The sequence below is a fragment of the Carassius gibelio genome, chromosome B20 (genome assembly GCF_023724105.1).
Source record: "Carassius gibelio isolate Cgi1373 ecotype wild population from Czech Republic chromosome B20, carGib1.2-hapl.c, whole genome shotgun sequence".
Classification (NCBI taxonomy): Eukaryota; Metazoa; Chordata; class Actinopteri; order Cypriniformes; family Cyprinidae; genus Carassius; species Carassius gibelio.
The window spans coordinates 14,627,999-14,655,632 of record NC_068415.1 but is presented as its reverse complement, the minus strand read 5'-3'; the positions used below and the strand labels follow the sequence as shown (position 1 = coordinate 14,655,632).

At 37.9% G+C, this 27,634-nt stretch overlaps 1 protein-coding gene and 1 long non-coding RNA gene across 5 annotated transcripts; both read right to left on the bottom strand.

Moving 5' to 3' along the window:
• Nucleotides 1-88: 88 nt before the first annotated feature.
• On the bottom strand, nt 89-22,539 carry slain2 (SLAIN motif family, member 2). 4 transcript variants are annotated; one of them, XM_052586612.1, is made up of 10 exons: nt 21,805-22,539; nt 16,071-16,213; nt 8,312-8,482; nt 7,657-7,827; nt 7,129-7,470; nt 6,891-7,031; nt 3,786-3,866; nt 2,844-2,882; nt 2,013-2,220; nt 89-1,931 (listed from the first exon to the last, which is right to left on the bottom strand). In XM_052586612.1, exons 1-10 carry the CDS (start codon nt 22,272-22,274, stop codon nt 1,865-1,867), a joined length of 1,833 nt encoding a protein of 610 aa, XP_052442572.1. In that variant the 5' UTR covers nt 22,275-22,539; the 3' UTR covers nt 89-1,864. The 4 variants fall into 4 exon arrangements, with proteins under 4 accessions (XP_052442572.1, XP_052442574.1, XP_052442573.1 ...); XM_052586614.1 differs by lacking the exon at nt 3,786-3,866 and having other exon boundaries at nt 21,805-22,538; XM_052586613.1 differs by lacking the exon at nt 2,844-2,882 and having other exon boundaries at nt 21,805-22,537.
• A 951-nt stretch (nt 22,540-23,490) lies between these two features.
• LOC127984119 (uncharacterized) lies at nt 23,491-27,140 on the bottom strand. Its single transcript, XR_008160542.1, has 6 exons — nt 26,529-27,140; nt 26,339-26,404; nt 25,833-25,891; nt 25,387-25,488; nt 24,923-24,978; nt 23,491-24,694 (listed from the first exon to the last, which is right to left on the bottom strand). It is a non-coding gene; the product is annotated as an uncharacterized LOC127984119 (long non-coding RNA).
• Nucleotides 27,141-27,634: the final 494 nt, after the last annotated feature.

Sequence of the window (27,634 nt, the reverse complement as noted above, 5' to 3'; positions counted from 1 at the left end):
TAAAAACCACATTTTAGAACTTGTTTCCAAAACGTTAATTATCACTTATAATAAAAGCTAAAAATTACATTATAATGAAAGTGATAAACTTGAGATAATTTTATGGTAATGATAACAACCTAAAATCAGTTCATTACAATCTCAACATTTTCCACAATGGGTCTATGATCAACAGTCAAATGCTATAAAATATCTTCTGACACTTTAGTTTTCACATCAATAAATTATGGACAAATAAGCAACAGACCAAAAGTTTTTTTTTTTACTTTTATTTGAAATGATTCAACGCAGGGGAAACCGAGCATCATGTTTGTGGAGATATAAAAGTCTTTACCAAAACAAAAAACATTCCACAAAATGTTGATGTCATGTATTCATGACCATACTAGGCTCAAGCATCCCACTAACTCTATATCTCAGCACACGGAGGCATCTCACCGTTTAATAAATAAGCCTCTTATCAGCGCATAGTATTTTGTCATAAATATCAAGGGGCTTTTATAACATATCTGTTACAAAAAAGCAAATATAAATGTTATCAAAGCAATTACAAAAATCAAACAAAACTTGAGCAAGAAATGCAAAGAACCCTGAAGTAAATAATATTGGCAAAATAAAGCAATTGGCACAAACTATAAAAAAAAAAAAAAAAAACAACATCTGTAGCAATCACAGATTTTCATAAATTATAGGCACTCATTTTTAAACAAACTTGCGCAGTCTCAATAGTAGAGAAGATATCATCTCCATATGTTCAGGTGGCACTCCCCTTCCGTTAACAGTAAGCGCCTTTTTAATTCTCGGCCTTTTTTTTCAATTATTTCACCCTTGAGAATGAAGACAAATAACATGACCAGGAAGTTCCCAAAATGAACCGTACATAAGCACTACACTTCACCCACACAACCACTTCTTTTTATGACCTTTACCACCGAGACATGATCACTGGGACATCAATCGATGAACAACGTTTGACGATACAACAGTTCACCTTATGAAGTTAGTCTCAGGCATTTATATTCAATGAATTTCCCAAGGACATACAAACACAATTCAAGACATTTGACTTGAATTTTTCACTGATTCGTGTCTCATTGAGTTGAATTTCCTTTTGAAATAAGCAAAAGCATCAATCCTGCTGCGTATCTGAGAGCTCAAACTAAATACATTTGTTCAAAGACTCTGAAATGCATCCATTATTCAGACATTTAAAATGCTTTGGAAACGTAGCTTTTGCAGTTGAGGTTTAACAACGACATTCAGAAATAAAAAGCCCCAAAATAAAGATAAAGTAAACACACATATATATTTATAAAGACCAAATACTGTATGAATACTTTTTGAAAGAAATATTTTAAATAATGAGTTCAAATAAATAAGAGGTCACATAGATATGAAAGTCATTTTGACAGAATGCAATTGCCATGTGGATTCTTTGTTGCCATACAAACCTTTCCCACTTGAGGCAGAAGTTAAGGTCAATTTGTATGTGCTCACAAGGGATCCCCCACTAATGTTGTTATAGAGGACACAAGTGTTCAGTGTTCTTCTAGAGTGGGGTTTGGGTGGATTTGCAAGCAGGATTGTAGATTCTGAGCAATTTGTAGTACAGGTGCTGTTTGGTAGTTGACGGCGAATCCCAGTCTGTTTTTTTTTCTTCTTTTTGTTCTTTGGCATTCTGCGGTGTCCAGTCTGCCTTCCACATCTATCCTGCTGGGATGAAAGCTCTGCAACATCAACTGAAAGAGGAGAGAATCGTTTGTTTGGAAGAATGTGTCTCTTTATTTGTGGGGTTTAAAGATGTATCTCTATAAAGTGCCAGGTTGAACTGAAAGCCCGTTTGTGCTGCTGGTTCTGGACACGCTCAGTAGCATCCCTCTCTCCAGCTCTCGTCTCTGATTCCGCTGTATGTCCTTGGAGCTGGCAGAGACCTGTGGAGCAAATAATAACCTCAGTATGTGCTTCACCAGGTTACCATATGTTTATAGTGAGTTGTGAAAACCGTAGAGTACCTGCGCACAGGCTGGACCAGTTTGCTGCGAGGCACTGGTAAACCTCCTCCAGCATTGGCGGTGGGGCGGGGCAGGCCGCTGCGGGGCGGGGCCATGGAGCGTGTGGGCGTGGCTGTGCCTGAACCATGATTAGACATGACCTTCATGGGCTGACGGAGAGCCAAGGGAGACGGGGCAGTGGGAGTCCGCAACTTACTGGAAGAGGGCACTGAAGAAGAAGAAAAAAAAGTGATAAGTGGGGAAGATAGAATTAGAGAAAAGAGTAAAAGGCATCAGTTGAAATGTAAAGGAACTGAAATATTAGATATTTCATAAAAGATAAAACAGACTGAATAAAAGACAGAGCTTCTATTCAGAAGTTTATCTTCTATCTATATACTACCTGATACAAGCCATTCATGGGACCACAGTCATGAGTTAATGGGAATGGGATTATAATGACAAACAATAATGAAAATATCTAAAAACCAAAATAATGCAGTTAGATAACTAATTCATAAAGCTACACATTAAACATAATCATGATTAAATAGACAGACTCCTATGCAACACGCAGAGGACCGTTTTCCACATTCACAGAGCACAACACATTAGCATTAATGACATTTAACACAAAGCTGGTAGAAGATAAGGCACAATAAGAATAGATGGATGGATTTAAACAGCCTTGATCAACTAGTGTTAACAAACATTTTCAAAAATACTTGTTCTACAAATGTCCCATTGTTGCAAAACACAACCACAGTACAAACACAATCTACCATTCACGCACAACATAAAATATCACAGCACTGAAAAGCTGCAACATCAATCATCAGTGTATATACTCACTGAAATCGGTTTCCTCTCCAAAGCAACACGAGAGAGGAACTGGGTAAAAGATGGAAAAGAGAGGTTTGGGTTTGTATCCGCTGCAAAAGCTGTCGAATTGCTCAGGACTCGCACCATTTCTCTTTTCAAAGTGCAAGAGTGACTGACAAACAATTTAATGCAGCCAAAGTGCATTTAAATTTTTTTTTTAATTAGACAGATGGCTTTACAGACTCTTGAAACATTTGGTTAGGTGACAACGTTTAAGTTCCATTTAATAACAAGACTAGAAGACATGACACAATTTTACCAAAAGGGGGCAGACCCACAGCAAACTACTGCATCTCCCACCATACAACACTGCAGAGAAACAGCAGCATTTACAACCACAGGTGAACTAACTATTCTTAAAAGCCACTGGAAATCAATATACAGCACAAAATCCAATCCTACACAAATATCTGTACTCAACACAGAGAGATTTAATTTACCGACAGACATTGCCTTTTTCTAAGGTCAATAAATGTTAGTGCCCAATAACCAACAGACCTATTTTTAATTAGTTTTCCTCAATAGCTAAATTACCATTAGACTACACATTAAAATTATTATTTTATTATTCATGGGAAAATTATACATTCTCAATAATGGTTCAATTCTGCAAACGAATTACCTGCTTTTCAGAACTAAAAATTCCATTCACATAACCTTTCCCAAACCTACCAGGTTAGCATGCAATAATATTTTCTTTTTGTAAAAATAAATAAATTGAGCAATTACTCAAGCTCAATTTTGAACCATAACCCAGACCCCTGTTTTCAAAAATACCTGGGTGTGATTTCTCATCAGAAAACAGCTTCCACACCAACCACACAGTACTCTTAACAATGAGTCCATAAACTTCTTCCAGCACTATCTGGTATCATGACCGATAGTGTCTGGGTGACCTGCTCAGTGCATTACCTCGTAGAGACGTAGGGCTCTGAAGTCTCTCTTTTGGTTTTGGGGAAGAGCGAGCAGGTGCGGACAGCCTTTGGTGTGACGCTGAGATGAGAGACAAGTAGACATTATGTTTTGATTCAGGCTAATCTGAGCTCAGAAGTCCACGACCACCTGCAGGCACTTAACCTCCAACCACAGCTGATCCAGAATTTAACCAGCTTTAACCAAAAAGTTTAGCTGATGCCAAGGAAAAGATAGCCAGCTAGGGTCAGGTTTAATTCAAGGCAGAGCCATTCCCATGCATGGGTGAGACAGAGGACTACTTCTAACCAGCCACCAGAGGGGGCTACAGCCAAGAGAAAGATGAAACCCAGGGTGAAGAACAGGCAGGAGGCAAGAATGAATCCAACTACATCCAGACAACCAGCACCTCAGCCAAAAACAAAGGGTGTGAGGAAGAAACAAAAGGCAGAGAGAGAAGGGAAGAGGCAGAACATGCTGGGCAGAAAGGACAGAAATTAAACCAGACTGTCCATATTACCACATTCAAGTATGTAAAATCACTTTTTGTTTTTCACAAGCTCATGTCTTTGTGCGGTTTAAGAGATTGCGGTTTATTGATGGTCACTGACTCACTGGCTATTATTAATTAATTGAAAATATTTCTATACAAGGATTAGAGTGACTCCATTCCAGTTTCAGAGACTTGATCAGATAAACTGTTCGTTGACAGACCTTGCATGGATAAAATGATTCAGTACACCATCATCATTTTTTTTTTTTCTCTTCATGGGCGTCACTTTTCTTAAAAGTGGTAAGGCCAGCTGGACTGGACTGTGCTGGTTGTGATGTCATAAAATGGTAAATGGGTCAGTTTATGAATATTAATTTGTTTACACACCAAAAAAAAAATAACACATAATTTGTTTTGACAAATGATTATTTAGAAAAAAAAAATTAATTTTGAGGCGGCATAATTGCAATCCAATAATCTTATGCATATATTAAACAACAATACCTATTAATACAAAAAAAATATTCAGTAACTACAAATATTCAATTCTCAGACATCTGAAGTCCAACATAAAGTTGGACATATTTATTGTTGTTCATTGAATTTTCAGGTAAAAACAGAGCTATCTCAACAGGATTTCACATATATGGGAATTTAGATTGAGGGTTAAAGATTTCTCCATAATGATTTTGCAAGTTGTTCATGCAAATTCACTGTAGTGCCCAACAGAAAGCTGCTTGTTTTAAAAGCGACTTCAGTGGTTTCCATACATCATAGACGATAGACAACACGCTCTTTTGTCTACAAAATTTTTATGAAATTTAATGCGACTGCACCCTAACAGTAAACTGCAGTATGTGTGGGTTTAAAGGGATAGTTCACCCAAAAATGAAAATGTGATGTTCACCTGCTTACCCCCAGGGCATCCAAGATGTAGGTGACTGCAACATCATCAATGTATATTCTTCAGTAGAACACAAACAGAGATTTTTAGCTCAAACCGTTGCAGTCTGTCAGTCTTACAATATAAATGGATGGGAATCATGGCCAAAAAAAAAAAAAAAAAACCTACACAAAGAAAACCAAATTAAAACCTGCAGCTCATGACGACACGTTGATGTATAAAGACACAAAACAATCGGTCTGTGCAAGAAACTGAACAGTATTTATATTGTTTTTTTTTTACCTCTGTTTCATGCAGTGTCCAAACTGTTAGAACTCTCCTGAGCGTGTTCTCAAGCAGGTGAGTGAGGCATCTTCTTCTTCTTCTTCTTGCTTTACGGCAGATCGCAGACTCATAAGTTCATTACGGCCACCCATCTGGACCATTGACACTCCTAATTGAGATTGTAGATAGAGTGTCAATGGTCCATGTGAGAGATATCTGTCGGTAATGCACTTATAAGTGCCTCAACACCTGGTTGTTTTGTGTCTTTTTTTTAATTATTTTTTTTATTGTATGTTTAAGCTGTGATTCCCATTCACATCCATTATAAGACTGACGGACTGCAACGGTTTGTGTTAAAAATCTCAGTTTGTGTTCTACTGAACACTAAACAAACAAAGTCACCTACATATTGGATGCCCTGGGGGTAAGCATATAAACATCAAATTCTCATTTTTGGGTGAATACTCCCTTTAAAAGAGTTATTTGTACTACACTGGTCCCCTAAGGTGTTGATTTACAAAAGAAAATGACTCATCAGATTTTATGTCTCAGTGTTGGCAACACTGAAACAAATTCTGAAAAACAGACTTATCACAACCTTTGTGGTAATGAACACTCAACATTAAAAAGAATTATATATAATATATAAAATGTGTATAATATTAATAATAATAATAATATTCTAGCACTTGATCAGTACACTACATAACATTTAAAATGTTATATACTATGACAAATCAAAACTCCTGCTCAAGGATTGGAGATGCTTCCTACTGTATGCACATCCATGCCAAAAGCTATAAATGAAACCTTTGGGTGTTTTTTTTCAGTAATGTTATTAATTGTGATTGATCACATGGGTGTAATGGAATATGATTAATATAATCTAAAATGTTTTATCCTACAAATAAAATGACAAACTTCAGTGTTCCTTGCCACATAAGACACCTTGAATATCCATCATTTGAGGAGTTTCCCTACACTGTTAAAAACCACCCTGAATAATAATTTACAAAGGCTTTGTTTGAAAGTCAGTCAGGCTTTTAGAGGAAATGCCAAGATGCCAATAAAATGCGATCTAAGAGAAAATGTGAGAAGATCAAAGAGCCTCATCCAGCAAGCCAAGACACCGGCAGTGCAGTTGAGAGCACAACATGAACGTTTGTCAGAAGCACAGAATCCATCATTATGAAGTGCAGAGTCATAAAATGTAAAATGTTAGTATACATCAAGCTTTAAAAAGCAGAATAACATTCATGATACATTTAATTTCAAGGAATGCAATGAAATCTTTTCGTGTGGGAAGTTTGAGTCAGAGATTGTGGGTTTGCTCTACTGTATGTGTGTTTGTGCGGTTTACTGACAGGTAAAAGCTCTGCACGTCTTCATTGGTTGATTTGATGGATGTGTGCATGCATGCTCACTGATGTGTCTGGACACTTACTGGCAGACTGACTCTGGTGTCGGGGTGACCCTCCGTTTGGCACCTGCAGGTTTGACTCACAGCTCCTGCTGTTTTTGACCGGCTCTGTAGTCGGTCCAGAGCTGGATCGTGTGAGATTAGGTAGACTCCGTCTCAGCTTTTCTGCACACAAAAACAGAAATGATGAAGAAAGCCACGTTCAAACCGACATGGTCTTTAAAGAGAAGTAGCCCAAGTGAAATGTGATTGGAAGTTCTACCTTCATTCTTAATGGCATTGGTCTGCGTATCGTGGCCTTGCAGAGAGTGGCGGGGCTGCTGAAGGCGGCTGATGATCGGTTGAGGAGATCCGCGGCTGTACTCTAAAGAGCGGGTGGGTGAGCGGGATCGGGGCGAGTTCCTGGGGGAGACACGGGGCGAGTGCCGAGGGGAGGGGCTGAAGCGGTTGACGGGTGTGTAGTAGGAATGGTGGACTGCCTCCTCATCATCGTCTAGGCTCTGTGCGTCCAGCTCCTGGTCACTCAGAGTTCCTCGTCTCAGCGACTGACATGATGAACCAGAGCTACGACGTGACGCTGTCGCAGCGTATTCTTGCCTTAAGCCTAAAAGATGGAAACAGAGATATATCTGAGTTGAAATCTCCTGGTTGACCCATTTAGGCATTTTTATTCACATTTCAGAAGATCGAGAATTCATTTCAGCAGCATGATAACCAAATGTAAATTTAGAGAGATAGAATGGACTAAAAGGCAAGGTGCAATACTTATTAGAGAAAAGACATCACTCACTTTCCTCCTGCATGCGGGCGAGTATCTGCACATCTGTGACATCATTGAGTTTATATGTGGTCGATGAACCGACAGAGTCTTCATCCATCTCTGATGTGCTTAACTCACTGTCTACTGATGACTGTGGGCTCACTGCCTGTGTGTTTCTGTCAGCTGATCCCCGCTGGTGACCTACACACACACACACACACACACACACAAGATCGATGAAATACATTAATATACACAAAAATAAAAACAAGACGGTTTCTAAATAGTTACTCATAGGAAGGAGGGTGTTGGGTTTTTTCAGCCTAAGTCATACTGATTATGTTAGGAATCAAATACTAGCCTACTACGTATTGCATACTGGACAGCATATACAAATCAGGTCACATTAAATGGAAAATATTCCATTATTCTCAATTTTTTAAGAGCTTTCAACCAAACAATAGTGAGAAACGTGCAGTTTCTATACACAGAAGTAACAAATATGCAACTTTCCATACAACGTAATGATGTTTCGTGATTAGGAACAATTTTACCTATACAATAACTTTCCCCAACTGCAAATTAATAAACAGCCACAACACACTTGTGACAATTATTTCTTTGTAGTATGTAATAAATTCCTCAACTATTTTTTACTCCACATTTGGAGTAAAGAGGCCTTTACCTGTGCTGCCAGGCAGAACGAGCTGCTTGACGATAGGCACTCTAGATGGAGTGGAGCACGGGGAGTTGAAGCCACTGCTGTAAGGACTGTTTGCACTGTTTGTGCTGTATGGGCTTCCGTTGCCCACTTGAGGACTGTAGGAACTGTTATATAGACTCCTCCTCTTGTTTGCTGCAAAAGAAAACAAACATAATGAGGGCACTAAAGAACTTCTTGTTGAACGTGAAGCGAAAGCATATTATGGTCTCCTTCTTATGTTGGTAGTTTAAACAAATGCCATTCATTTAGGAGGAACACATTTCAGACAGGACCAGCTGTTACCATTAGGAGAAATAAATAGACCTCTTATATGACATACTTAAAAACACAAAACCAACAGAAGGTCATATCCCAACCCCCCTCAAGTACACTTACACAGATGCCATTTTAATGCATGCATGTTTATGGAGCCATAGCCTACATATTATGGTTTACAGTCTATTAGGCATCTCAGAGTCAATTTAAGCATAAGGCATGGCCAAGTCTAATAAAAGAGCGACATTCTAAGTCCTGGTGGAGTGCTGTTGATTGCATACAATGCAGCTTATTCACAGTCTAAGAGTACAAAGACGCACATGCACACACCCACAAGAGTCAGTCATTTAGTGGATGACAATGCCATTAGCATCCAGTCAGTTCTCTCTCTCACACTCACAGGCTCAATGTAGGAATTGTAGAGTGATGCAGCACCATGAATATGCAGTTGTCTATGATTCAGTCCCAAGGTTAAGCTCTCAGTTCAGCTTCAGCAGGGAGAATGTATCACTGTTAAAGCTTTTGGCAACACTGACGGCCTGAGAATCTGAAGACCATTAGTTGAATATCGGCCAAGAAAGAGACTGTACTGTGTCTCTGAAGAGCAGAGCATAAAATAGAAGCCACTTCAGCAGCTCTCCCTCTGGATATACTCTCACATGATCGCCCATCACTCGATCCTGTGTGTGTGTGTGTGTGTGAGAGAGATGGAAAATTACTAAATAAAAGAAAATACATTAAATTATAAATATAAAAACAATGAACCAATTAAAAAAACCTTTACGAGACCCTATTAAAACAGCTTTTGAGAAATTAGTCTAAACTAATGTGAAAATAAAATGCATTCAAAATCAGCTATATTCTTGATGTTGCTTAGTTTTATAATCAACAACACAACCATCTTGAATATACAGTAAATATTGCTTGGCCTTGTGTGTGTGCAGCTGGACACTAAAGAGGTCATTAAAGCACATTTCCCCAGACCTCCTACTCTTTCCTGCCCTCTTTCCACGGATCCATCTTCTCTCTCTCTCTCTCTGTGTCTCCTGTCTAATGACTTTCTCTCTCTCTATTCCTGCCATTACTCAGCGTGTGCTTTATTCAGAGAAAACAACAACATGCTCTCCCCACTCACTTCCCTTACAGATCAAGCAGTGAATTGCATTCACACCACACCATCGGCCATGCTTAAACAGATACATGCACAATGCTTGAGTGCTAGGACATAACATCCACAGAGACACAGGAATGAGTGTGCACTGATGAATGCTGAGAACGACTGGTTTTGGATATGGGCTGGTGTGGATGACCTCTGACCACTGACTGTTCTGTGTTGTTGTGTGTATGTGTTAAAAACGAAGCCAAGAGCGAGTACTGTCCTCATTCAGCAGGGACTAAAAGAAATGTGGATTGACACAAAGAGCCTGGATCAGTGATTCTGAGACTGCCGTAAGCCAATAACACCAGACTGTAAGGACATTACAATCAAGGACATTTACCATCAAGAGTCAACAAAACATCAGAATCAACCAGACATATGAGCTGGGGGATTGATAATACATTACAACATAGGCTAGGGCTGGGCAATAAATCGATTTTTTGATTAACTCAAATGTGTAGTTTCTATCTTTTTAACATCTGCCGATGCTTCAGGGATCCCATAGTTCCAAATGGGCTCAACCCTGCACCTGCACGTTTTCCACACGTACAGACACTACGTTCAGATGATTTGAAATATAGTGTGGTGTCAAAGTTTAGACAGACTTTTAGCGCAGCGGGCGCTTCACGACCTATCTTGTCAACAAATTTGACTAGTAAATATGATAAAGAATGATAGTCCCTTTTGTATTGCATTGCATATCAGGGATGACAGATGCTATTTATGACTAGATGTAACTTTTGATACTTTGCGGTAAAAGTGGCTCCCTGATTGACTTTGCCCCATCAGTGCGGCTACCATGAAAAAAAAAATTGTGAAGACCTCTGACAGTCTTACAAACATTTACAAACTGCATCCAGTATGATAAAAATGTTATGTAACATTTTCAATGTTGTACGTAAAGTCTGTATTTCCTTTAAAAATGGAACAATAGCTGTTTTAGCCAGATCACAAAAAACGAAATAAGAGAAAATGCCATAATATGGATAGAAATTTAGATTTAGCCTACTGTGCTTTCCTTACTGTGATTTCAAACATATTTGCTTTGTGTACATTCATTATTCATACATTTTACATTTAAGAATAAGCGGATAATAACGGCCAATTCATGACCATTTTGAAAGATTTGTGCAACTGGCTCTAATGGATGGAAGAGGCTGTCATGTAAAGAGATCAAAGTTTTTCTGAAACCTAAAACTGATGGTACCACAGACATGAGAGAAGAGCTTCACCTAAGCAGAAAAGAAATACCCAAAGTCTTTTCCATCTTTCAGCGTGTTATTTTACTCCATATATGTGGCCTAAGCGAGCCAATGGTCATTACATTCCAGTTCATCGTATGGTTTGGCTCATCCATTCTCTTTCCACCAGAAGCACACCACACTGAGTCCACTGAAACTGGATTTGTGTGTCTCCAAGATAGAATAATCCAAGGCTAAATTCTTGTACAGCTTTGTTTAGCCTGTGTATGCTCCCACTAGTCAAATAATCAGAAAGAACCAAATTGTCTTTTATAGCTATGCTGATGATACCCTGATTTACTTAGCCTTATCTCCAAATGACTACAGCCCCATTGACGTCCTCTGCCAATGCACTGATGAAATTAACAGTTGGATGTGGCAAAACTTTCTTCAGTTAAACAAGGAGAAAACTGAAGTCATTGCATTTGGAAACAAAGATGAAGTTCTAATGGTGAATGCATACCTTGACTCTTGGGGTCTAACAACTAAAAATCAAGTCAGGAATCTTGGTGTGATTGTGGAGACAGACCTTAGTTTCAGTAGTCATGTCAAAGCAGTGACTAAATCAGCATACTATCATCTCAAAAACTTAGCAAGAATGAGATGTTTTGTTTCCAGTCGAGACTTGGAGAAACTTGTTCATGCCTTTATATCACCAGCAGGATGGACTATTGTAATGGGCTCCTCACCGGCCTTCCCAAGACGACCATTAAGCTGCAGCTCATCCAGAACGCTGCTGCCAGGATTCTGACTAGAACCAGAAAATCTGAGCATATCACACCAGTCCTCAGGCCCTTACACTGGCTTCCAGTTACACTTAGGATTGATTTTAGAGTACTTTTACTCGTTTATAAATCATTCAGCGCAATAGGACCTAAATAAATTGCAGATATGTTCACTGAATATAAACCTAACAGACCACTCTGATCATTAGGATCGAGTCAAGGGGAGTCCGCTTTTAGCCATTATGCCAACAGCAGCTGGAACCAACTCCCGGAAGAGATCAGGGCCTGTATTCACAAAACATCTTAAGGCTGAAAGTAGCTCATAACTCAGATATTTAGGAGCAAATCTTAAAAATAATGGGCATGACCGTACTAAACTTAGGACTCCAACATTTTTGCTCTAAGAGTATTTCACAAAGCGTTTTCACACTAAAACTAGCTCCTAAATCTATGAAAGGATAGTAGTGAAGAGGACTCCTAAGTCACTAAAACCAAGCCACAAACTATCGTAAAATGGCTGTTCCTGGCAAAGTGCCTCTAAACGTAAACATTTTAGAAACATTTGATGACAATGACCTTTTAAAAAAAGTTATCACCCTAGGTTTTGGAGGTTACCCCAACTTCAAATTTTCCTTTGATTATATCCTTGTTTTCATTAACCAGTTGGGTTTGTGTGGTTTTATTTTTACTTACATGTTTGCATGTAATACTGTCAGCCATGATTGTTCTACTCTGTTAAAAAAAGGTTGTTTAAGTGCATATTCGCTAATTGCTTTTGAGAAGCACACATGTAAGAGGCTGACAATCAGCTGAAAATATACTTGTTTAATTAGTGACACTTATCCTGCATTTTAAAATCTTTATCTGAATGTGGCAATTAACTTTTTATATTTTTTAAATCTTTATTTGAATATGGCAACATGATATTGTGCTCTACAATATTTCCATGAATAAATCTCTGACAAAGACTATCAGCCAATCAGTGTGTGCATAGTTAGTAAGCATGCTGACATCATCCACAGCAACAAAGTCAACCCCGCCCTTACTCTTAGCTTAAGACTTCTGTCCATTCCTTTGTAAAATTTTGTCTCAGCAGCTTTGCGAATAGGTTTTAAGAGAAAACTCTTGGCGAAAAACCTTTACTGGTATTTAGGAGAATTATTAGTGGTAAGATAAAATGTTTGTGAATATGGGCCCTGACGTGCTAAAACATTAGCCACATTTAAATCCAGAATCAAAACTCATCAGTTTAGCTGTGCATTTATTGAATGAGCACTGGGCTACGTCCAAACTGATTGCACTGTATTTTATATATATATATTTTTATATATATATTTTCTATCTTTAACTAAAAAAATAAATATTTTTTAACCATTTAATTTTATTGTTGTGATTTTTTAATGATTATTTAACTTCCTTTAAATGTAAAGCACTTTCAATTACCATTGTGTATGAAATATGATATAAATGCAAGTTGTTTTAAGGCGCAAGGGTGGAGGAGAGAAAGAGAATATGTGAGATGTGAGAGAGTCCTGTAGTAATGAGTAATGATCGTCACAGTAACATGGGCTGTTTAAGAACAAACACAGATGCAGTGAGCATCAACAGCAGCACAAAGAGCCAAAGATGGCAGGAAAGAGACAAGGATGAAGAAGGAAGAGAAAAAGGCAGAATGAATGTAATGAGGTTGAAAATGAAATGCATAAGTAAGAAATGTCAGATCTGCAGAGGAAATGGCAAAAGGCATAGAAAAAAGGAAAAGGTAGAGAACAAAAAGAAAGATATCAACAGGGAAGCAGAGTGTACTGGGTTGCAGTGGATTGGATTGCAGGGGCAAGTTGAGGTCATGGAAAAAGAAAAAGACACACAGAGAGAAATGAATGTTGTTCACTCAGGGGAAAGTGAATCTCTACCAAGTCATAAGGAGGCTGTAAAGACTACTGAACTTGCTGAATCACCACAGAACTACAATGTTCAAGAGTATGAATAGCACTTTCTATTAATACAGTACAATCTAGTGTACATTTATTGATTTTGAAAGCAAATTTAGATGTACAAAAAATTTAAAGTTTTGTGGTTCTCCTAGATATACTTGACAAATTATTATTAGTTAGTTTCTAACCATTAAAATCATACAATAAAATAAAAACAAACCAGCAAACCATGTCAGTTTGTTCTAGAACTGCAAGGTGAAAAATAACCTTTCACTGATCACTTGCAGAATTTTTTTTTTTTTAAATAAGCATTTGTTTCATCTTCCAAATTATTATACAGATTTAATATTAGTAATGGTGTTTCCTCAAAATAAGAATAAAAAAAGCAAACACTTTCTTGTTTTGTCATCATGTAATTAAGTCCAAATGCTTAGCAAAGCTCACTCACAGTCTTTCTTTTAAATCTCAGCCTCTCCTTTTGCCCTCATGTCCTGTGAGTTATGTAACCCTGGTTATGACTACAACTTTATGGAACTGTTTGCATTTCTGAGGGAAGTGTCAAGCCCTGGAATGAGTTTCCATGGCTAGACAAACAGACTCACCATACAGCAGAATGCCCATGCTCTGTTTAAAAACTTACTGCCTTTTCACAAAGCCCTCATAAAGATAAAGATATTTAAAAGATATTGCAGAGTCAGACTCTTCAACCTTCTGGGTGGAATTCATTAAATGTGTGCAAACATGTCTGTCTCTATTTTACTTTCTCACATAGACGGATGTGCTCCACGTGGCAACTGGTTTTGAAGAGGGCACGAGAGAGACATAAAAGAAAGGAACAAGCAATAAGAGAGAGACAAAGAAGCGGACAGGTGTGTCCAACAGAATAGAGATTTGACATGCATCACACACATCTGCACTGGCTCTCTTCACTCTGGGCAATGGCTCTAGAGAATTAGCGATGCCTCAGGTAACCTGGAAACCACAATACACACCCTACACGCTCGGCATTGGCTGTATGCCCACTGACAATGAGCTTTACACAGTGGGTTGGGGAATGAGCTTTCTTTTATTTGGAGTGTTTTGATAAATGACTAACAGTGAAATTCATTTCATGTTTCTTCTGCAAGTTGTTTATAAACTAAATAAATCAGTCTAGGGATGTAAATTTATTATTTCTTCTTAACTACATAATATACTGATTCTGATAAATACATTTAGGATTTTCTCAGGATTCTTTGTTGAATGTAAAATTCAAAAGAACAGCGTTTATTTCAAAATAATTATTGTCTCGGTGCCATTTTCTTAAAAAAGAAAGAACCAGAGAATTACTATAAATTAATCAAATCAGATTTCCCTCCTTCTTGCGGTTTGCTCTGTGATGACACTATGGAGAGTTCACTTAAAACATAAAACATCATACACCCGTCTGTATCTCACAATGACAAGAGTGAATCACACCTGGCCCTGTTCCAAACGTTACTCAAATGCAGCCACTGCAGACTGGCTCTTTTAATGGAAAACTCGGATCTATGAACTGGGAGTTCTCTGGAATGATTCCCATGTCACTTAAGGTGACTCTGTAGGAGATGAGCCAGTAATGATCTTTGAGAGGATCACTCAAAATGACTTATTTGGTCTTTGTCTCCCTCCTCAATGAAGTGATATAATGAAAAACATAAGAGTACATAAAAGTGTGATGAAACAGCATGTCAGGGGGTGGTGTAAAAATATCAGTCACATGTCTAGTATGAGCATGGACACTCAGTTCCCTTCTAAAGAGTCACATTGGCATACCTGACTAAAAAAAGCAATAGCTTTCCTGACAACAAATAAGACCTTAGTCAAACCCGTCATAACTCTTTGCTTCCTATAATTAGCAGAGAGATGGATGGTACACAGACACAGCCAAATGTAGAGATACTCTCCAAAAACAAGGATTTATCCAAGTGAACTGCCAGGCCACATGTTGAAAACACATACACACGGTGACAGACTGATCTCAGCAAGGAAGTGGGGAGGGAGGAGAATTAGAGCCAGAAATGGAGCTCAGTGAATGGGTGGAGGGCAGACGAGAGGAAGAACTGAGAATGAAAAAAAGGAAGTGATAGGTTTGAATAAAATCAGCACAGAGAGAGATAGAATAGGATGACCAAATAACCTAGACTTCAAGCCAGAAATCAAATAAAATAATAAGCTGTACAAATTCTATTTGAAAACCTACTCAATGTAAAAGCATTTAAGGAAAAAAAAATATATATTTTTTTACAAATATAACATTCATGCTACATGGTAAAAAATTCATTGCATCTCTTTTCTTCCTTCTTTTTTTCTGTAATGGGGCCTGTGAGAATGTTCAGAATAAAGACTTGTGATACAACAGTGGAAGATATGAAAAGTGTGTGTTACCTGACATGGTAAGGTCGAGTCGGTGTAAGAGCGAGCGTTTGGCAGACTCCATATCAGGACTGGGGTTATCCAGAGCCTGTCTGCACCACACAACTGGACTCAAGGCTTTCTGCAGAGGGCTGTTCAATTTTGCTTCGTACAACCTGCAGAAATACAACCAGAGGTCAGTCACAAGAAATAAACATGCTCTCATCACAGCGTTTAATCAAGAAACATGCTGAGTGGTGAAGTTTTGAAATGCCGTTATTAACAGAGGCTTATTCAGCATAAGCATGCTTTGCCTTTATTAAAACTGGCCTACAGGCAAATGACCCATTAAAAGTTTCTATAATCCTTCAGGTAAGATGTACTGTACTCTGTAATACTGTGCATCCAGCTTTGCTTACTCACTAAGACCTGTATTAATAGGGCTAAATGAAAGTCTGGTGCAGAACTGTTCAGGTCATCTGATCAGAAGCTTGTTTACTACAAGCTAAATACATGCCATATGAGAAGATCATCTCATAATAACACAGCTGTAGTGGAGAACATTTATTAATAGAGGGTGATACTGTCATTTAGCTTAAGTAGATTAAATGGGGATCTCCTGACAGTTACATGTGGGACAAAAAAAATTTTAACAGACAGAATGAACAGGAATGTTTTATAATGTCCTTTAAGTTTTAAGCCCATTCATTATTGAAAAATGTAATTTAGTAGATCTTTGCAATAAGTTAACCTTAATGCATTAATACGAACAATGAGCAATATCTACATTTGCTACAGACTTTGTGAATCTTTGTTAAAAAAAAAAAAAAAAACTCTTAGTTTATGTTAGCTCATTAAATAACATATTAGCAACTTTTGATTTTAACAATGTGTTATTTAATATTGGAATTGCCAAAGATCAATGAATGTTTAGAAGAATTTTTCATTGGCAGTTCGGTAACTAATGAATTAACTAATGCCAACTAATGAAGCCCTAATATTAAGTGTGACTAAACAATAAAGAATCAAAACATTTTCAAACAATACCTACTGTAGGCATGCTGTAGCCCAGATTAAAATGTAAAAATGTATTTGGCGCCGTGATGAAAACCATAGTGAATACAAAAATCTGAATGGCTAATTAAATCATGGGGCTATAACCCCATCAGAAACTTGCTTAGCCCTGGCACAACCCCCACTAGGATTTCCTAATTATGTTCCTGTTTTTCTGTGACACTTTCAAATTATAAAATAAAAATTAAAAACCTAAAATAAGTGCCTAATATTGAAAAAGAAAAAAAAATAACTGAGACCTGAATTAACAGGGCCACATGAAAGGCTGGTTCTACATTGTTGGGACAAACTTTAAGTCAAACTTTGGCACTATGCACCCTGGACCACATTTCTCACGTCAAAGACTGATTTAATGCGGACACAAACCATTTTGATCAGTCAGACTGGAGTTTGTAGGTATGGCACAGAACCAGACAGATCTATTTATCAGGACTGATGGCAATGCAGGACTGCTGTATTGGTGGCAGAATCTTGCACTTCTAATAATACCTCACATAGAGACAGAGAGCATTTCTTCTAGTAAGCCTTTCTCCTGAGATATGACAGAAACTGAAATGATCTCCTGGTATAAACGCATTATTCACCTCACAAAAGCACAGATCTGACTGAGAGCTGTGCCTTGACTGCTGCTTCATTGATTCAACATAGTTATAAACTCATTATCTTCTTATCTTGGCAACAGACTTGCTAACAGCATGGCTTGAACTAGGGTTGGGAATTGAAAATCGATTCCAATTCCAGAATTTTGTATACTTAAGGTCAGGAATCGGAAACTTGTTGTCAAATTAAAATTTTGATTTCGCCTATCGATTCCTATGCGCTTTTTTTCTTCATCTAAGAGGACCTAACCTAGCAATCTGCCAGGACCTTGCTCGCTAATCTTAGTGCTCCAAAGTTTGGCTACATTTGGAATCAGATGCCAAAAAAAGCTAAGTATAATATCGGTGCTAGCTAAACATGTTGCAAGAAAGGTGTCCCCAACAACATGACAAAGCACTTTACTTTAAAAGATTGTTAAAGATCACAGACACAATTCAAACACCAATGTGATTCCATTCCTAAATTACAAGGATAGGTCTGTTTCATTCCTCAACATCTGACGTGTGCGATTAATGATCACTTGTGTGATTTGAACATTTAAATTAGCGTTCGCAACGCTGTTGACTTAAAGAGAGCAGCTGTCGTCTGTCATGAATGAAACCTCTTCACAGTCTTTTCAACCACATAGTATCATTACTTCTGTGTAACAAACATTCAGATAACAGAAGTACTTGGATAAAATGTTATAGTTCAGATATAAACTCTGATGTGTAACGGTAGAGATTAAAAGAGTAAATCACCTTTTGATAGTACACTGAAGAAAATTTTTTACGCAACACTTCTGTTTTTGCCCCCATTTTTATGAGCTGAACTCAAAAGTCTTTTTCTATGTACCCATAAGGCCTATTCCTTCACAAATCTGTCTAAATCGGTGTTAGTGAGCAGTCTTTTGCCGAAATGCTGGCCATGCAAGAACTGGGATGTTTTCAACTTCAAGGAATTGTGTAGAGATCCTTGCAACATGAGGTGATAGTTGTGGATGAATGGCACAACAATGGGCCTCAGGATCTCGTCACACTATTTCTCTGCATTCAAAATGTCATCAAATAAAATGCACCTGTGATCATGGTCCGTAACATAAGCCTGCCCAAACAATAATCCCAATGCCACAATGGGCCACTCAATCCACAACGTTGACATCAGCAAACCACTCACCCACACGACGCCATACACGCTATACACGCTGTCTGTCATCTGCCCATACAGTGAAAACTGGGATTCATCCGTGAAGAGAACACCTCTCCAAAGTGCCAGACGCCACCGAATGTGAGTATTTCCACACTCAAGAAGGTTACAACAACGAATTGCAGTCAGGTCGAGACCCCAATGAGGACGACGAGCATGCAGATGACCTTCCCTGAGATGGTTTCTGACAGTTTGTGCAGAAATTCTTTGGTTATGCAAACTGATTGCTGTAGCAGCTGTCTGGGTGGCTGGTCTCGGATGATCTTGGTTCTGGGCTGGTGTGGTTACACGTGTTCTGCGGTTATGAGGATGGTTGGATGTACTGCCATAATTCTGCCTTTGGAGACGGCTTATGGTAGAGAAATTAACATTAAATTTACAGGCAACAGATCTGGTGGACATTCCTGCAATCAGCATGCAAATTGCACGCACCCTCAAAACTTGTGCTGTTTGATAAAGCCTTTTATTGTGTCCAGCCTAAGGCACACCTGTGCTATAATCATGCTGTCTAATCAACATCTTGATATGCCACACCTGTGAGGTGGATGGATTATTTTGGCGAAGGAGAAGTGCTCACTAAATCTGATTTAGACAGATTTGTGTACAATATTTGAGAGAAATAGGCCTTTTGTGTACACAGAAACAGACTTGGATCTTTGAGTTCAGCTCATGAAAAATGGGGGCAAAAACAAAAGTGTTGCATTTATAATTTTGTTCAGTTTAATTTAACACTTCAAATGAAGATTTGTTGATTACATTGTTACACCAATTGGTAGCAAAAAGGGGTTGTTAAAATGTATTTGTCTTTGAATCATACAAGTGATTTATTCAAGAACACTGATTTATCCAGTAATGAAACAAGTACATCTCGAGTGAGTCATTGAATCATTTATTCATAAATTACATGTGATTTTGTTAAGTTGTTTGTTTTTTCTTCAGAATCATGAAAGAACCACACTGGGGGGGAAAGGGGGAGCGGGGGGCTCAATTTATCCAGAATCGTGCAGGTCTATTTCGCACACAAACAGCTCTTAAAGAGTCCAGTCTTTATGTAGCCTGTTGATTTTTGTTCATGGTATTTAGCTCCAACAAATGGTTTGCAAAAAAGAGACACAGGATAAATGTTTGATATCATTATTTAATCATATTGGAATCTAAAAGAATCAGAATCGGTGAGCAGAATAAGAATCTGATATTGATAAAATTCAAAAGATACCCAACCTTAGCTTGAAATCATTTCTGACCTTAAACACCATTAAATCTATAATAAAATAAACAAACAAAAAACTAATCTTATCTTTAAATCGTCATGACTAAGAAGATTAAATAATTTGCGCATCTTTGCTGTAATCACTTCTGACATGTTTGGTTTGACAAGAACAGTTTCTGTCATACCAACTACTTGTAGTGATAAACAGGTGCTAAGGTCACTGATCTGCTGGACTCCAGCTGTTGCAGGGATTTCCTAGCATTTTGCTGCCACTGCAAGATATCCAGCCAAACAGGATCGAGTGTCTGGATTACAGGATTCTGAGTCTGAGTAAAGTGACCTAGACCACAGAATCTCACAGACACTGATTAACGCAAACACAAACAATGGATTACACACTGACATCAATCCACACAAGATCCAAAACTGATAGGATTGAAGCTGTCTGGGACTTTTTTGATCAAAATTGATCAAACGTGACAGTAAAGCCTCAACTTAACTTCCTTTCTATTCATAAAAATATTAGTATACAAAATAATGTTTAATACAGTATTTTTGATTAAATGCACCAATGGAGGCATACATTTTTTAAGGGCAGTTTTTATTTTAAAAACATTTTAAAAATCTTACCGACCTCACACTTTTAGAAGATAATGTAAGTGACCAGTTTTTTTTCTGCATTTAAACATTAAGTGGAAGTGCTAATTATTTTAACAATCCAGAATGGAGGCTTACAACAGGTGACAATAAGCTCATTCTAACATTAGTGTACATTTAGCTGGCTCTAATTCTTCCCAATAGTGGTGCTGGACTATAAACAGGCACCCATCAACCTGACTGGACTGTTTGTCATTGTTCGAACATTTTATTCTTTCACTATTACTCACTCTCTTTGGACCAGCAGATCACACACATGCTGATGCCCTCCGTCAGTCTGGACTGCTGTTTTCATATTGTTCAGCAAAGTCTACAATATTTTCTGCACATTTCTATTTTCATTATTAGAAGCACAAACTATCAGCACCATGACATGCATAGTTTACATCTTATTTTTCAGCTTCTCATATGACTGCACATCTTTGGAATGATATTTGTCAGCATTCTGTTCATTTCTTGTTTATTTCCTAAAAACATGAATGCACCATTAGAGTTCATTTTATGTGAAATAAAAGCCATACACAATGCAAATCATGCAGAAAATTACGTACATCTGTTGTAACTACCGTAATATGCTCAATCATACCTGAGCCAGGCCTGATCAAAAGGATATACATATGCAAATACATGTTTTGCGTGTGATTGAATCATGACACCATGGCTGTCATTCTTAAGATTTATAGAGGTACTGAAATAAACCGAAGGGCAGATATGAAGGACCCACACATCAGAAGCAATTACAAGGCCGTGGTGCTGAACACATGAAGTCAGCAAACTGTTGCTCTTAAATACTCAGACGTTAGGTGCTAATAATCTTAAACCGAAGTCAGTCGTATTGCAGTGAATCCACTGAATAAACTAACCCCAGTCCTTGGCCAAAGAGACATGGGAGCAACAATGCATCAGGCGCATTCCTCCAAATATGCGTCATTCTGTGGCGTCTGCGCGCACCTGTCAAACACATCAAGGGTGTGTGTGTGTCATAGAGAGGTTATTCCTCTGATCGGGGTTAACACCTTCACCTCCTGGCAGGTTACTTACCAGCTGTCTTCCTCTTCGTTCAGGCAATCCATGTCCTCCAAATCGAGAATCTCCACCTCGTCCAGCACTGAAGTTTCTCCGTCTTCAATAAAATCCAGCGAATCGTAACAAGACGTTAGACTAGTGTTCGAGGCGGCACAAAAAGCGCTATCACTGTCATAGCCCCCTCCGTAACTGCTGCCGTGATATGACAGTCTAGGACTCCGCCGGGAATTCTCCAAAACCGCACCGTAACCCCTCGATCCGCCGAACCCCACCCCAGTAAACCCGGCGAGCCCCGCCGCCACTCCCGGACACTCATAGCCGGCGCTCACGGGTCTGGTGTTCCCTGACAGTCCACCGGAAGAAGACGAGGAGAACATACTGGATCGGCTCCGGAGCTGCTCGTTCTGCTGCTCGAGTTTCTTTACTAAATCTTGAAGCTTCCGCACCTCCAAGTCCGCGTTTATGTTTGAGTTGATATCCTCCATGGCAAAAGCAACGATATGTCTGCGCGCCGGTGTCGTGTCCGTTAGATTTTTTTAACTACCGCCAAAGTCAGCAAGTTCGCAAGGTTCCGTCGCAAGGCCTTTAAAGGGAGCACTGTCAACGCCGTGGCTCGAAAGTTACAACTGTTCTCGTCGTCATCTTGTCCGGGAACTCGAACACACTGTAAGCTCCGTCGCCATCTTTACTGTCGCCAATCGCGCTCACTGGGAAATCTTTGAGAAGCTCGAAGTGGGACGTCATCACGTGACTCACGGGGACGAGCACGTTTTGGGAGCGACCCTTCCCTGGAACAGGAACGCGCACTTTAACTCTGATAATAACAGTCTCGATTAATACACGGTCAAGTACTTGTACTTTGCTCCTGTTCTTACGTGTTTTTGTGGGGATTTTGTACTTTACCTGGATTCTTTCATAACCAACTAGTCGTGCTCTGACTAGATTACATTTCTTAGGCAGTATAATGCTTTTACTCTTTACGATTTAATTTAGACATTGTTCAGAGTATTTTTGCAGGCTATACATACATATATAAAACATTTTTTTTTACATCTTGCGGATGAAAACCAACAAACCAGTCCTCAACTATATTTCAGGCAAAATTTTAATAGCACTCAAATATTCATTTTACTCTGTGAAGAGATGCCATCATAATATTTGATCCAAAGCAATATTATGTCTATGTAACTATATTTAAATGCCAAACTATTGTAGTTAGCTGCTAGTAAATTTAAATACAAATGTAAATATGTTGTTGTCAATTTGCTTGTCATGATTCCCTGATTTGTGGAGAGTATCATGGGTAATGTAGTTCTTCACCAGGAATTTCACTACTGAATACTATTATTTGAGAATAAGTTTAAAAATGCAGGCTGTTGTCTTCATCAGAAGCATATAGAATCAATTAATCACCCTTTGGTGAAAATAAATGGGATTTTTGCAGTTAGAATCTGACTTGCACTCTGTAAAAGTGGTTGTTATTTTACATGGAAGCAGCCATGTTGAGGTCACATGACTAGCTGAACAAAACTCACTCAGCTGTTATTGGAAACTTTCAGTAATGGGAAAAACGAATCATTGCTGACTGTGAACAGCACATTGATTGATACAACCCAAGATTACTACACAGTAAATCCATTTATTTATAAATCAGACTGTGAAATGTTCATCAGGTCATCTTTATCACAAAATATTTGAATACAAAACGAACAAGACAAGGAATAACAGAGGAGTCCATAGTTCAGTTGTGGACAACATGTTGGAACTCAGGTCAGAGTTCAAAGTGTGTCTGATCCTGCAGTCTCATTCAAAATGTCTCCTGACCCTTGACCTGCTACCTGAGCCACCTCAGCAACTTCTATTCCGTCTCTACCTTCACCAGCATCACTCTGATTAGTCATTGGGTGAACTATAAGTTTAATAATTTATTTATAATTTTATTATTATTACTATGAAAATATGAAATTATTTCTTTAATGAAATGATACTCTAAATAATAAACTAAAAATGCCAGTAGATGGTGGTAAATGTCTAAATAAATAAGTAATAGAGTCCTTAATTCATTCGATTTGTTCAAATGGCTGATTCATTCAGGAGTGAAGTAAAGGGCTCTTTATGAATGGTTTATTGAATCATTAGCGGGTCATAACCATCAGAATGATCGGTGTGTGACATCAAAGAACCGCAAGAGTTCAGAGAGCAGTCGACTCTTTGTGCTTTTGAATCCTTCTCGCGGTACTTTGATATCATAAATCGATCGGTCTGTGCAGCACCACTTCAAATGCAGAACAGTTCTGCTTTGTCTTTATCTTCTGGTTGGTAAAATTGAGCAAAACAGACAACATTGTGTCTAAAATAACACAATATTAACTTCTTAATGAACTGTTGTATAAGATGAGTATCACATTTGCACTTGTGTGATAATGCACTTAGCCTATAGCTCGTGTGATATTTCTTAACTATGTGATGTAAATATGAGACACAATTTAAAACTGGCATTTTGCCCCATATCTTGGGATTTTAGGGATTTTTCTAGGATCAGTGAGTTGTTGCCTTGCCTCATAATAGTCATCATCAATTGACTATGTGAAATGACAGATGATGCACATAGGTCTGGGGCGGGGCTAGTGCATTAAATGCGTTAAAAATTTATTAATCAAATTAACGTGTTAAATTACCAACCCTAGATTTTTTTTTTATGTATTCATACATCAATCAATATATTCAATATAAACTATTGTCCAAAATGGCTACAATTTTCCTCAAGTTGCAGAGTCTTATCGCGGAGACCACTTTGCAGATCCCATTAACAGCCACAAACTGAGCCTTGATGTTGTCCATCTCTCTGCTCTGGTTTCCCCAGGTCAAACACTGGACTGGGATCCCTTCAGTCTGCTGCTCCAGCCTACACACACCACAACAAAGACACATCAAAAGAGTGCTAATTCAGGACATTCAATAGAATGAGCCACAATGTCAAAGCTAAGCTTAACTGTATTAGAATCTATTATACTGCTGGAACTGATACAGCAATATAATGTAGGCTATAATGCTACTTACAGTGCAATTCTTTAAAGAACAATTTTATAAAAAAATTCAAGGTTTCTGGTATGAATCAACAAGTGTGCCATACCTGAGCGTAAAGTCCCAGGTGAACTCTTCATCCTAAGCTCGAGAGTTTAGATGAAGCTGAGTGAGGACACACATCTTATTCTCATCATCCTCCAGACTTTGCAATGCCAGAGTTTCTATAGTTTTCCTATTTAAAACTTGACCCTTCTGTAGTTACATCATGTACTGAGACCGACGGAAAATGAAAAGTTGTGATTTTATAGGCCGATATGGTAAGGAACTATACTCTCATTTCGGCGTAATAATCAAGGAACTTTGCTGTCATACCATAGGTGTAGAAGGTGCAGTGATATTACGCAATGCCTGAAAATATGCTTATTGGAAGCAACTTTTCATTTTCCGTCGACCCAGAGATCGGCTGAATGAATTCAAAAACAGTAAAACTCAACTGTTTAATTCTAGAAGAGTTGGAAAATGAAGAGTGTTCATTTAAAATTGGTATAAAAGTATAAAGAAGTATGAGACCTGTTGGGGTCTGTTGCTCTCCTCAGAATATAGATTTTAGAAGGTGAGATCTCTGGCATGCAGAAGAAAACATAATGCATACTGTCCTTCTTATCATTCCACCTGCATTAAAACACACTCTTAATCATCAACTGTTATCGCCTTATGAATGTCAATGATGAGCACTATAACCTCAGAATTCAGCATTACAAAACAGCATTCTTTCCCTTATTATAGGTATACAACTGGTCCACTTACAGTTAAGGCAGCTTAAACAATCTTGGTATATTTTCAGAGCTATCAAAAAACAAAACATAGAAATCACCATACTATCAAAATTACAAACCCTGCTTCTGTACCTCAGATCCATCACTTATTTCCTGACCACAAAATCCAAAAGCAGGTTTGCTATTAAATGTTTAGATTCTGTTTGGTAAATCACAGAAAGAATCAAGAATAAGGAATACCTCTCAGGAACAGTGTACAATCACAAACATGCAGCTTGTTTTATTGAATGCCCAATCACCTGAAAAACACAAAGACTTATGATTAGAAGTCACTAGATGCATTAGTGCTCAGGGAAAGAATAGTCAGCAGGAAGGATGAAAAAATCCAGATAATGTATATGTGCAAGAGACCAATAATGTGAGAAGGGAAGTTAGCATCATCTGAAATAGAGAACAGGTTGGACGTCAAAAGAAGATGCTCAATATTGTGAAAGAGAAAACGTTGTAAAATAAAACAGGAATTCATATTGTTCTTGACTGTTGACAAAAATGACGAAGGTCAATTGATATGAAGTTAACCCATAATAAAGTAAATTAAAAGTAGTTAGCCCTAAATTATACGTTTTCAAAGCAGAACATGTAAGACCGTAGAGTAAACTTCCTTGTCAATGTTCTATTCCATCTACAGAGAGCACTGAAGTTTGTGGGTGTGTGCTTGTGTTTGTGTGTGTGTTTTAGAGACTCACGGCCCGTTTCTGTAAGCACAGATCAATCGACCCCTCAATCATTCTCTTTACAAAGTGCAGAGACTTCTGTAGGTAAGTGGGGAAGAGCAATGGACTTTTCATTTCTCATATTAAATTTGATCTTTTTTGCAAAAAAAGTGAACCTTAACAGTCTTCTGGTTTAATAATGGAAGAAAGTGTATTTTTTTACCTGTCAGGTAAACTGCCAACTGCCACTGGTTTTCCTCCATGTTGGGTGGAGATGAAGTCTTCATCTTCCTCCTTCAAGCACTGCAAAAAGCAACAACAAACCAAGTATGTTATGAAATAAGAAAAATAACTCCCATCTGTACTGCGCTCTACATTGAAATACTTCCCTTTCCGATCAAACAGCTCCTCATTCTGAAATAGAGGAAAGAAAAAATGCTCCACACAAAACATTTGTTAAAAAGACTGCATTTCTTTTTCACTCACAGCACTGAAATGCTCGGACAGGAAGTCAGCCACAAAAGCCAGATCATCTAAAACACAAATTCATACTTACTGTGTATTATATTTTATAGCATATATATTTGACTTACAATATTATAAATAATATTACATATAACTCATATAATATATAATTACTTTTTAATACACAGACATATAGACTTGATTTAATTACCCATCCACTGCGAGATTTATACCCACACACCTTTACTCTCTTTATGGCGATTTCAGATTCTGATAACTCATCTTGTTCAGCTCAGGAGGAAAATGATCTTTTGACATTCGATGCATTGCTGTAAAATACAAAAACTGTTACAACACGAAAAGACTATTAGTCTGTTCCAGAAGCTAATGAGGCAGCACTTTAAGGCATTATGACAGACTCCTGATACGCAAGCTGATACAAGCTGATAACAGCCACCACATTCCTTAAACTGCAGCAAGCTCAGCGGGGGAAGGATCCATTATGGCTAAAACAAGAATGTTGATTAAAAATAAACTTCATTAAATACCAACAAGTACAAATAAAAAACTCTTTAGTATAATAGAACATTAGTTGTGGCAAGACAGCACCCTAGGCTTTTGAAATCGTTTTTAACTAAATGTATCTTAAAGATACAGCTCACACACACACAAAAAAACATTTCGTTTCATTCTACTTGCTATAACACTTGTTTTATAGCTGCAGGAAAGACTTGCACTTATAATTAAATTATAACTACATAATTATAATTATACCTGTAATTATATATTATTATATTAAAAAGTCATTATTTTAACTATCAACTGGATAACTGAAAAATAAATCAAAGCTATATAGAAATATAT

What these genes read in the sequence shown, in the direction of transcription:
- slain2 (XM_052586612.1), bottom strand. Translation starts at nt 22,274, where the DNA reads ATGGAGGATATCAACTCAAACATAAACGCGGACTTGGAGGTGCGGAAG. An exon ending in AACGAAGAGGAAGACAGCTG is followed by an intron (nt 16,214 to 21,804) that starts GTAAGTAACCTG and finishes GTATTTCTGCAG; the next exon opens with GTTGTACGAAGCAAAATTGA. An exon ending in TGGAGAGGAAACCGATTTCA is followed by an intron (nt 2,221 to 2,843) that starts GTGAGTATATAC and finishes CTTCTTCTTCAG; the next exon opens with TGCCCTCTTCCAGTAAGTTG.